Source organism: Cryptomeria japonica, chromosome 3 (assembly GCF_030272615.1).
Source record: "Cryptomeria japonica chromosome 3, Sugi_1.0, whole genome shotgun sequence".
NCBI classification, from domain to species: Eukaryota; Viridiplantae; Streptophyta; class Pinopsida; order Cupressales; family Cupressaceae; genus Cryptomeria; species Cryptomeria japonica.
In genome coordinates, this window is record NC_081407.1 from 597755698 (window position 1) to 597768580 (window position 12883).

The window sequence follows — 12883 nt, forward strand, 5'->3', positions numbered from 1 at the left end:
ACAAAACAAATATTAGATATTTAATGTTTCTTAATATGACAAGGAAATTCAAGATTTAAAATCTATTTTGATAATTATAAAAAAATCTTTATTCTGAGATTTTATATTATTTTTAATCTATTAAAAATCATATTTCAAAAAGTATTAACATGACAAAACTAATTAATTGTCATTTAAATTAAGATAAACAATTTCCCTAATTGTGCAGCACAAGTCAATCAATTCTTAAAAAATATTTTAAATCCAATAATTAAAGTTTCTAACCTTAAAAAAATAATAATAAATATTAAATGACAATTTATAAATCATTTCTAGCAGCCACCTACATATGGACAGAATTTGAACCTTTTTTTTGGTTGTGTGGGCTCCTCCACTTTGATGATTTTGATATGACAAATGTTTCTCAATGTTTAAAATAAAATAATAATTGGATAGTTATTTCATTAAAAAGTCCAATAACAGCTAAACCATGTTGTGGGCACCTATAAGGTGCTCAATTCAAATCTATGGAACGTTGCTCTCACATTTCATTCTCTCTAATATTTTCAACACATTTTCTTTAAGGGAAATCTAAGTCTTCAAACATGTGTTCTAATCTGTGATTTTTGCATTATGATTTGAATTGAAGTAGAAGAGAGCTCTGATTTAATAGCACCAGAGCCCAACTCTCAAACAAGCCATAAAACATTCAAATTTTCAGATGCCAACTTTAGCGACTGGTTCACAATCATTTTACAAATTCCAACGCTAATGAAATTGATTGTGTCATTATCATATGGTTAACAATCAATACACTAATATCTGTACAAAGTAAGCACAATGCTATTTCAAACACCACCAAACATAAGTTTGCTTAGTTCTTTATTATAGAAGGCATTACAGCCTCAAGTATGCTATAGCATAGGCAAAGGTCTGTCTAGATAGATTTCAATTAAGTCCTTTCCAATCAAATTGAATTTCAAAGAGTTCCCCCAACCTCTGCAGCATTTAGTTATCCCTCGGGTTGGTCTACCTCAGATGTCCATACAATGTCCTTCAGCGCAGTAGAAAAATTCTTATAGAACTGTGCTAGTTAAAAAAACATCATCAGCACCTATACAAAATCCAAGCTTTAAATCTATGGCAAGAAATGGAGACATAAAAATTTGTATTTTCTTAAATGATTACCTTGTTGTATTCTAGTGTATCACCGCCGGCCTTTTTCATTTCCACAACAAAGAGAGAGGGAGAAACTTCGAAAACCTACACATGTTTCAATGCGATCTTAGCCAAGGAATAAATTGCTACTAGCAGAGCAAAAGCAACAAGGCTTGTGTGCACATTCAATTTGGCGAAGGCTTAAAAAGCTGAGAATTCAGATTTTTCTGCATTGACTCCAATTCTTCTAAGTCAAAGTAAAATTTTAGCAAACTGCAGAATTTTGGACGAGAAAATGAAAATTAGCTTACCTCTGTAGCTATTGAAAGATGCCCCTTACGACCTGTTTCAGATCCCTGTAGCCTCATCTGTGCAAAGAGACGAGGAATATCATATGAATATAGATACATTTTTATGAATGTACACTAATAAACATTTATATAAATATTGAAAAATAATTTTAAAAAAGGCTAATTTCTCAAGGCTTATATGTAACAAAGGCATCTCTCGTTCAAGAGATAGTGACTCTCTGTGGCTCAGGCAAGAAGCCTCAAGATCCTTCTTATGTCTTTTTGATGTACTGTGGTTCTGTATTTATTACAGGTAGGTTGTGATGCAGGCAAGGACCAGGTACACCTGTAGGCATTTTCGTATTGATCCCACCAAGCTTTTGCTGAATAACTATCATTTCAACAAAATTCCCTCAAGCTCAGCATTACAAGTTCATCCTTCACAAGGTGAAGTTGAGCATGGCATTGGGACTTAAGAATGTTTGTTAAAAAAATGTATTGATTTGCACGGATAAGACAGGTTGGTACATATGGCAGACAGCAGACATTACCACATCAACTAATAAGATTAAACTAATGCCAAGATTAAAGATATCAATTTTCCACAATCCATAGTAAATTATTGTAGAGTTTCTGGATTTGATTGTGTTAACAAGTTTTTTACCATCAACGTTTCGGATCACACTCTGTGATCTATCATCAGGATGTAAGAGACCACAAGTATATGAAATGCTAAGATTCTTAGAAAAAACCCAACCTTGTAATCTCTTCTTTTAACATTGAAACCAAGAGGCTTTGCACTCTCTTCCATTTTTGTGATGATCTCAGTAGCTGGATACTTGGATGTGAAATGTACCTCCTGTTTAACACTCTGCACAGTAGATAACAAAATCGCTTTAGTGTTTGAGCCCTAAGCCTCACTAGCTCAAACTAAAAAGATCCAAGAAAAAAAGAACAGTTTTATGTGGGTATGGTACAAGTTTACTTCTACAGATTTTTCTTTCGGAAGTGTGATTTTTAGAATTTACTTCAGTAATATGACTGCAATGCCACAATGTCCAGTCTAATATTAAACATTAAAAAATAATATTTTTCAATATAGAGAAATTTATAATACTTCAAAATTTAACACACCTGTTTTCTTTCAAAGAGACCAGATAGATTGAGCCCTTTTGACAAGGAAATGAGGTCAAATGCATTCATAAGGGAAGGCTTTGTCCCCTTTAGTTCTTTCTTTCCTGCTACAAGATGATCCTGTGTTTGACAAAGTTAACATCTTGTTACAAAGCCTGAATTGACATTTATCAACTCTCAGGTATAGTATTTATAAAAGTATGACCTGTCAGACCCAGTCTACTCCAAGGACAAAATTGTAAAAATACAAAGAAGACGCAACTTGCAGATAATGTACTGGAACAATGAAACTATGATTTATTATTTACAGATGTATATTAAAGCCCAAGTAATTCTTCACATATAACTGATTATTAGAGCACAAGTGAATTATGTACTGTTAAAGGAGAGCAAGGATAAAAGCATAAAAAGTCACATGTAACTTTTAAGATGTCCCTTGCAGTCTCAAAAATGTAGCTATTGTGTAAGCAGGGAATGCCAACCTTGCATGCCCAAATTGCTTCTCTGTATGCCTAATATTGGCAATTTATATAAGACCGTTATCATGCTCATCGAAGCTTCCAGAGATAGGAAAAAGCTATAACTACCCGACTGACTTTGCTCTTTTCATAAAATTTGCAATAAAGAAGTTGCAGTCACTATTGTTGGAGCTAAGAGTAACAAGCTCAATTCCGAATATAGGTCCTAAATCTGATTTTGGGCATCCTAACTTCACATTATTGACAATTATCACTTCAAAAAGATGGCGATATACTAGTTAAGGCACTGGAATGATTAGGATGAGATTTCCCACTGACCTTATTAGTAATTACTTATGATTATTCCTGCTGTCTGCACTCAAGCGTAGAGGAATGCATATGAGGAGTAATTTGCAAGAATTTTACGCCAAAGGTGAAGTACTCGGCACTGATTAAAGATCAGCTTGAGCAACATATTAGTTTTGATGTGTGTTGTGACCTTTTCACACATCGCCCCATTGCAAACGGGGACCCCCTCTTTTCTGCTTTTGTTAGTTTAGGGTTTTTGGTAGTAGGGTGGCGATTTTGAGCTTTCAATGCCTGAGTTTCATTTTTGATGTGATCATGCCCATAGGTCTTCAGTGTGTGAGTAATGTTAAATTTTGAGCTTTGAAGTCAATAGGATCAAAGTGTTAGAAAATTTTAAAAATGTCAAGATGATCCTAAGTTTTTCCAAGTTTTGAGGTTGCAACTTGCCTTTAGAATGTGAGCGTAATGTGTTTTAAATGTTGCAAATTGGTGTGATTTTTGTGCTAGAGCGTCAAATGTCCCTATAGGAGTCGTTTTTCCACTTCTAGGAGGTAGAATAAGTCAAGTATGCACAAAGTGCCGATGGACTCCTGTTTTCCACCCCTCAAATCCAGCTAAAGTGTTAAAAGTTCCGATGAAAATAGAATTTCCATTGCACAAAATGATAAAATTTGACAAGTTTGGGCTTTTAGAGTGTGAAAATCATCACAATCCTGATGGAGGACATTTTTCCCCCATGAAATTAAGGCATAAAAGTGAGAAGTCCTGAAGGCGTTTTTCCACTAAGCAATAAAGGTAAAAATGGACTTTGTCCCAATGGAACATGATTTTCCACTCCTTTTTGAGAGAAAGAAGTGATTTTAATGATGAAAATGGTCTCAATCCCAATGAGGTGTGTTTTTCCCCTCATGGACAAAATTTGCAAGTGTTTTTTGGGAAAATTCCGATGCATCTGGAATCTCCACTGAGGTGTTCCTGATGGAGGTCATTGTTCCACCAGGCCTTCACGAGCGAAAAATGTACAAGGAAAGTGTGTCCTGATGACCCACATTTTTCCACTAGGAGGTAAAATGACTAAGTGGAGTGAATTTGAGTTTCCAGATGAGGTTCGAATCTCCACCAGAAAGGAAAGTGAGTGAAACGAAGTGAAATGTGGATAAATTTATGTTGTCACAATGAGGTGTGTTTTTCCACTAGGGGCAAAATGATGGAAAATGGCTAAATTTACTTGTCTAGAGGAGGTTTGATTTTCCCTTGGAAGTGTTGTGATGGAATTTGACAAGATTTTGATGGGAATTTGAGTCCCGATGAAAGGCAAATTTCCACCAAGGGGTATTTACATGAAAATGATGAATTTTATTTGTCCAGATGGCCATCGATTTTCCCCTGAAATGGATTTGTGAGTGAAATGAATTAAGCGATGAGAATAACTTGTCCAGATGAGAGTTGATTTTCCCCTCAAGATCATAATTTGCAAGTTGGGGTAAGATTAAGTGAAAAATATGTGTCCAAATAGAGTTCGACTTTCCCCAAGTGGCTGAAGATTGAATTCAAGTGAAATTTCAAGGATAAATGTGTCCCAATTGGCATCGATTTTCCCCTACCACACATATTTCAGGATCAAACAAAGTGAAATGTGCCAAGTGTAGAATCACAATGCAAATCGATTTTCCGCTTGGCTGGTGAAGGCAAAGTTTTATCCCACATTGGCTGTGTGGTGAATTTACAAGGTGAAAACATGAATAAAACACTCAGTCCAGCGCCTTATATATTATTATATTATGACTGATTTGACAGTTAGGGAGCTGGAAAGGCTGATTGAAGGTGCACCATTGCTTAAGGGAGGATGCGATTTTGCCTAAGGGGCTGATTGCGCCACCATTGGAGGAATTTGTGAGTATTCAAAGGGGGCCGACATTGCTGTTAAGGTTGCCATTGCTGGCAAAACATCAATTCCAGCCATCATTCTCAGACCAAATCGCCATTCGCAGCCACCCATTTAGCCAAAAACGTGTTGATTTTTAGTCAATTGGGGGCAAAATCGCACCAAGTATATGTGTCACCATGATTATTGAGTGATCCCAGCTATCAAAGTTGCAGTTGCGGAGGTGTTTCAGACCTCCAAATTCAGAAAACCAGACCTGGAACTACATTTTTGACATCAAAACCTTCATTTTCTGAGTTTGCCAGGGTATCATCAAACTTACATAATGCGATCAGACTTGTTCTAAGTCTGAAAATTCAACTTTTCAGAAGGCGATATGCCTGCCTTGATCAAAATTCATTCATTTTTCAGAATTTATGTTACTTATTGTTCAAATTTCTGGTTTTGAGCTCATAAATGCGAAAGATCTTTCAAACCAGAACTCAGAAAATTTTGAAAATGAATTATTAGAGCTATTTTGTTTTACCATGATATTAACTTCCAGCTTCATATAGGTGCCATGTCTAAAGCAGAAATATCAGTGAGGAAGAGTCAATTGAAGATTGTACAAGAGGGTTACTATCCGGAGTCGCAAATAACATCCCGATGGAAGAAGATTGGAGACACCAACATGGAATACCTCGACATGAAGAGGATGAGGCAAAGAATGCTTGGAACGAAAATCATCTTCCATCCACCTTGGAAGCTAATATCATGAAGAGTGGAATTTACCACACAGCTGGTTTTCCACCATCCATTCAGTGCAGTGAGCTCGTAGTTGAGTGTGCGAAGCATTGTGATCCACAAACCAGAATGATTAAAACACCTAATGGGATGGTGCTTGCATACTTAGCTGAAGAGTCAATTGGGGAAGTATTTGGGATCCCTAGATGTACGGACATGCAAGAGAGAACCAAGGAAGAAGCGCAAGCGAAATTTGAAAGAAGATTGGAGTCATGTATGACAGTTATCAACAAGAAGTGGGTCCTTGAGACAAGGCGTCACCACTTTATTTTACCCAAGAGACTCTTATGCTAAGACTTCAAGGAGGAGTAAAGTGATTTGATATTTCTACTCAACTGAATCATGGGAGCAGCTCAAGGGGCACTATTTGAGCCGTGGATGTATTATTTTATTGAGATAGCCGAAGGAACAGTGATCAATTGGGCAAAGATTATAAGTGATAACCTCGACATCCAGTTGAGAGGTTTGGAGAAGACTAGGACGTTCAACATGACTTCCTACTTAGTCTACATGCTTGCCAGACATATTGTGTACAAAGGTGAAGTTGGGAACGGGCTTGGACAATACAGAGGTTACGAGTGCTATCCACAACTCCACTTGCATGAGATTGAACACTATAGGAGGGTGAACAATGCTTTCACCATGTACATCACAAGGTTGCTACAAGGCAGAATACATAAACGATTGTCCAAAGAGGCAACAACACTTATTGAGAAGTACAGATCGTGGTATATCCAATTTCCTACTTTCACATACCTAAGGATTCAAGGATTCACTTCGGAACCATACAAGATTCCTAGGTATCCGACACATAAGATGGTGTTACTTGAGGTAGCGAGGCAGCTTTTAGAGTATGATTTCATCCACAAGGCGAATCACAAAACAGGGATAAATTTTCGTCTCATGCTTGGGAAGATGATGGAGGTATGCCATACCGCAACCATAGTAGAGACATTTAAAGAGGAATTGGAATTCTATCATTTTGGAATCTATAGAGGTAGGGATCAATTTGATCCATTTTAGAGAATTGTGACGATTAAGGGAGGGAAGTTTATACACGAGATTGACATCGAGGACTATTGGACTAATCTCATGGATGAGTTCGTAGTTAGAAGGAAGATGTGGTCTCGGATGTCAGTGGACTTCATGAGGAAGTGTAATTTCTTCTCCATTCCAGATCAAGTGCAAGATGATGGGGATCACATCCCTCCGAAGTAAGTACGCAAAGGAGAAAGACAGGCCTATCTCGTTGCCTTGTTGGACACAACCTGAATTGGAAGATTTGAATATTTTGATGAGATGTAAATGATTACTCCAGGGAATGGGTAGACAAGTACATTAATGAATTAAAAAAACTAACGTCACCTTTACCTATGAGAAGTATTACCTATTTTCGCTGCTAGCTCAATCAGGATGCAGGAGATGTCAAATCAATGTGTCCCAGAAGGAGAAACAAGTGCTAAGTATGAAAAGAATACATGCTTTTGTCTAACTTGTTTGCTTCATGTGCAGACAGAGGGAAAATAACTTTTTGATTCATTGAATGACAGCATGTGGGATAAAATGTGGCTCCCATGAGGGTTGAGCCCAACATGTTGATGGAAATGGGTGTTTTTTTGCAGTTTCTTGAATTTTTGCCTTATCGGCATGACCCACCCCGATCGGCAAGACTTACCCCGAAGGCCCAAAGAGTAGTGCGGAGCACAAAATGTTGTCATCGGGTTATCGAAAGGAACTATCTTATGTAATCCCGGTCACCCAATAGAAATTGCAAAGTGGTGTGCAAAGTCATCATCTATCGGAGGGAGTGTTTTCATCTTATCCCGACGACCTGCTGGAAAAGGCTAAGGCAAATCTTTTATCCCACATTGGCGGCAGGGAGGAACATTTCAGTATTTTTGTGCAAGGCCGCGTATATCTTAAGTGTCAAAGCTTACGGGCTTTTGACATGGAGCAGTTCAATGTTGGTGGGCCTCCCGCGTGTGCACACATCTCAAAGCGGTCAAATTTTGCAGTAAAAGGGTAAATTAACAGGTGAGCAGGTTGCAAAGGATCTGACGGCCATCGCTATACCGCAAGACGAAAGTGCTCGACTGTTAACAGCCACGACTTGGCGACTGATGAGCTGGCAGGCCAGGTGGCATCGAGGTAAGCACTGAGCAAGTCATGAGGTGTTGCGTGGTGACACGCAGGTTATGAGGTGTCAGACAAGTGGTAGACACGTGATGGCACCGTGGCATAGGATGTAGCCGCTCAGAGGGGCTAAGGGTAGAGCAGATCAACAAAGATCAATGGTGATCAAGATGGATCCAAGGGTTGTCGCTATGTCGCGACATAAAAATGCTCGCCAGATATCGCCTGCGACTTGGCGACAAACCACTAGCGGTGAACCATGGCCAGCAGTTAATGCAAGCGATTAAGGTAGGTGGTTCATTCCAGCGGTTAGTGGAGGCCATGCTAAGGTGTCAGAGTGGAGAGCCCGGGATGAATACCCTCGCGATAGGTGGCGCCCAGTTGTAAACTTCGGAGCCAATCGAAGGGTGCCATGTGGCAGACAGATGGCAGATGAATGTCGAGCAGACCGTGGGTTCGATGGATCTCAATATGGACTCACCGAAGGTATCAGTTTCATCGACATGAAAGGTGTTGATGAAACTAAGATTTCGATAAGACAAGTAGTTCACTGAGTGCTTGGATCCATCGACAAAGGCACATCGAAGAAATATCAATCGGTTCCATTGAAAAGTGAAGGCATCGATGAAACTACGATTTCAATGAGACACAAAAATGGATAGCCGAAAGGTTGAAGCCGAGCAAACCAAAGTAAAACGGTGGGCCCGGTGGTGGTGAGGTGGCGTCCAGGTGGAAGTTGAAGTGGCGCCCGGGTGGATCATGTAGCCAATTAGAGGGTGACACGAGAAGATCAGTCGGGGTTAAAGCTCAAGCAGTTTGAGGGCAGATCAACCGCCATCGATATACCACATGATGAAGATGCTTGCTGGTTATCTCATGCGACTTGGTGACTAGTGAGGTGGCAGTTGAGGTGGCCGTCTAGGTGGGCTCAAAACGAGTGAGGATGCGCCACGTGGTAGAGAGAATATGAAGAACCAAGTCCAGATGGCAGACAAAGTGGACCTGCGAGCAAATCAAAGGCTGACACGTGGCAAATGTTTGCAGACGAGCGGATCAACTTGGAATTTGAAGTTCAACTTGGTTCAATGGTTCAAAACAGTTCAATGGCTCCACAATGGTTCAAAGTACTTCAATGGCTCAATGATGGTTCAATCGGTTCAGGGGTTCAACCGGTTCAATGGTTCAAAGGCAAATTAACAAGCAAGCAGCGTAGCAAGTCATCGGTTATCGGGAGGAGCTATTCCAATGTTATCCCGATAACCCGAAGGAAAAGCGCGGAGTAATGAAGGGGCGCAAGGTAATGCGGGAAGCATTGGAACATCGAGTAATTCATTCCAATGTTGTTCCGAAGACTCGAAAGAGGATGCAAAGTCAATGCAAGAAAGAATGTTGTTGGGAGCGCGCCATTGGTTATCAGCGGGACTATTCTGATGTTACGCTGATAATTCGATAAGAAGGTGCGCGATCCGAAATAATGACATCCAACAGAATCACTAGAAAGCAGGCCCAAGTCCAGTAGCATCCAGGTGGAATCAACGCGAAAGGGAGTTTTTCTTTCAGTCACAACCTTGATTTGGTGCATAAATGTCAACAGTGTTTTGAGAGCCTTTTTTCATTTTTTCATTTTTGAATTTTTGCAAGTTCAGTATAAGGGGCTTGGCGGATTCAGAGAGAAGAAAGGTTCTAGGTTTGATCTCTGTGGCAGCAGATATTCACACTTCTGTAACTCGTTCCTGATGAGCATTGCTCAGACTTCGTAATAGAAACTCCTCCTTTTCAATAAAAAGCGAGTTCCTTCTCTTGTATCCGAAGTCTAAATATTGTTGTGAGTACATTTTGGATGAAACAGTTGTGATTATTATTCAAGTAATCCTTCCTTTTATCTATTTTCCTTCAATGTTCAGTTCATGGTGTAGAATGCTATAGTGCAGGTCTGTGATTGTGTAAGTTATTTTGTTGTGTCAAGATTGTGAGAAACATTGTATGTTATCCTTTTATGAACAACAGAAAGCTATCCTTTCATAAGAATCATTTTTGCGAGTACACATTAGGGAGATGTGAGCATTTTAGTTTCATTATTGGATCATTGTGAGTTCATTATCATAGCAAGTCATTTTTTCAGTAATTGGTGCATCACCTATTTGTTCATTTTCATTTTTATAATCTTCCTTCCATCCCTTTTCCAAATTAAGTTTTTGTCATTAGTTTTCTTAGGATATCTGAGGGGAGCCAGCCATAATCTGGAGGTCTACTCTCGCTATAGGATACCCACAGCCTGCGAGTAGTCCCATGTTGCACAGGATTGCAAGAAAATCAAGCTTGCATCGGGTGCAAATCCCGGTGACAACAAGAAGATGAGAAATGAGGAGTCCTCCCTCAATGATGATGAAAGGACAATAAGCAATGTTAGAACGTACGATGATGAGGAGAGTCAGGCACCTAAAAGAAGGAAAGGTATGCCTGGAGGATTACAAGCAAGAGACGAGGAGATTGTTAGTCGAGTCTAATACTCCTCAGTCTACCGTGAGTTCCTCATCCGTGAAGGAGAATGATATGACAGAGAAGGACAATAAGTCCAAACAGGGTTCTGACATGGAGATCCTACTGGAGAATGATCAAGATTTACATGCTATAGCACAATCGGCACCACATGATGATGATGAAGGACAGCTAGGATCTCCTACAATTCATCTGGAGGTCAATTTGGGCAACAATGTTGTAGATTTAACTACGGAGAAAGAAGCAAATGATGATGTTATTTCAGCCTTGAGAGGGCTTGATGAAGATCAACTCCTTGAAGATGGGATGGAGTTCTCTACAATTCTTGATTGGTTGCTTAGGAGCATGGAGAAGAAGAAAGTGATAGAGGTGCAGAGCCCACAAAAGATATTGATGACTTGCTAGCCAGGTTCGGCAAGGAAAAGGAAAAAAAGGCGAACATGTTCTCTAGGATTACTAGAGATGATGCAGGAGCATGCATTGCGGAAGTGGTTGTCCCAACAGGTGATAAGACTAGAGATGTGGTGCAAGAGTACCTAGAGTCTAGTTGTTACGTCAGTTAGAGGTTTGAGTCTTAGTAGTTAGGGGTCATGTCTTTCTGATTCAATAAGGTCTATGGAGACCATTTGTAATTTTCATGTTTTCAGGTCTGTATGTCAAGTTTGGAGTCATATTTTGCGAGTCTATAAAAGTTGTCAAATGTTGTCATCGGAATAAGTTATATCGATAATGTGTTATTACTGTAATAAGTTGTCAAAGGGGTCATCGAGATAGTTATTACTATCGGGATTGCTAAAACCGGTTTAGCCGACTTTGTAGGGCTATTCCGATAGGCCTTCGACTGTCTCAATCGGTATAGCTATACTGAAATCAGTGTCATCGGGATAGTTTCCTCTATCAGGGTTGGCAAATATTGTTTAACCGACTATGGAAGGTTATGCTGATGGTTATCCAATTGCCTCGTTCGGTCTAGCTATGCCGAAAAAGGGACATCGGGATAAGCTTCTTATGTCGGAGTTGCACAAAAAGGTTATCCCGCCGATGTTGGTTATTCTGATGGGTGAAAAAGACTTCAGTTCAGGATTGCTATCCCGATGTCGATGTCCAGTGGTGTTTTGTCAGTTCGGAATTGTTATTCCGATGTTAGTATTCAGATTTGATTTTTCAAATGTGGGAGTCGAATAGTCTTGTAGCCCAACGGTCTGTTGTGACCACGGGAAAGAGCACAAATTTGGTATAAATTGTGTAAGCCAACTGTTGGAAACAATTTTTGGGGATGCAATATGAATTTTGAAAATTTGAATTCCTGAAGTTTTGTTTTGAAATCACTGGCAACTAATTGGGAGCTCGTTTTCTGTAATTACTCTATTTCTACACTTGTATGGTCTTGTATGGATTCCATTTGATTGAACAGTCATATGTATGGATAGAATATTGACTCACCTTCCTGTTGTTGGTGATTTGGGTTTCTAATTCGTACAGAAAAAGAAGTTTAGCAATTTTACACACGGTGACTTGGTTAGCAAGGTAACTAGGGTTTTAGACAGTCATTAAATCAATTCTCCCATCCTGTCTTACATCAAGATGTGATCACTCCAATGGATTATCAGGTTAACGCAAGTGACCTTGGACCTACTACAAAGAAACAAGAGTTTCAGGAGCTTGATAATATTGTCAAGGCAATTGAAGCACGAATGGATAGAACCATTGATAAGAAAGAGATGCTTAAGAGTGAGAACTAGAGACTCAAACAGTATATTGAAGAGATGAATTCCCTAAGGCGTGAGGATCCTACTTTTGTCTCACCCATTGCTATTGCTCATGGATCCCCCATTAATCATGAGGCAATGAGGAATACATATCAGGAAGTTGGAAAATGAATAGAGGATGTTTCAAAGCAAGCGGATGATTTCCTAACTCAGTTTGTCCAAGCATTTGATAAGATAGTGATGCTCATATTTAGGATGCAGTACTTGGAAGGAGTGTGGGAAGATTTCCAACCAGTGCAAGAAAAGACTATTCCTCACTTCAAGGTGTTGAGGTGAATTCCTATGTCCACATTGATCCGAGAGGGAGTTGTTCAGGAGGGTAATGTGTACAATTTCCATGGTCGGTATGGTTCTTTGGCCATGCGGAAGTCGATGTATGATCATGCAAAGCAAGAGTGCATGGAGATGGAAGGATCTATTCAAGAGATACAATCCAAGATCCTTACATCTATTGAAGAGTTATTGGGACAAGATGTCCACACTTCC

At 39.5% G+C, this 12883-nt stretch overlaps 1 protein-coding gene across 1 annotated transcript in view; it reads right to left on the reverse strand.

Moving 5' to 3' along the window:
• Positions 1 to 587: 587 nt before the first annotated feature.
• Positions 588 to 12883, reverse strand: part of LOC131035726 (CBL-interacting protein kinase 23) — a 29104-nt gene continuing 16808 nt past the window's right edge. Inside the window, exons 10-14 of the mRNA XM_057967462.2 lie at positions 2562 to 2681; positions 2185 to 2298; positions 1449 to 1505; positions 1168 to 1242; positions 588 to 1063 (exon numbers count right to left, since the gene is read on the reverse strand). Coding sequence (XP_057823445.1) covers positions 992 to 1063; positions 1168 to 1242; positions 1449 to 1505; positions 2185 to 2298; positions 2562 to 2681 — 438 coding nt within the window. The 3' untranslated portion in view covers positions 588 to 991. The remainder of the gene's footprint in view (positions 1064 to 1167; positions 1243 to 1448; positions 1506 to 2184; positions 2299 to 2561; positions 2682 to 12883) is intronic.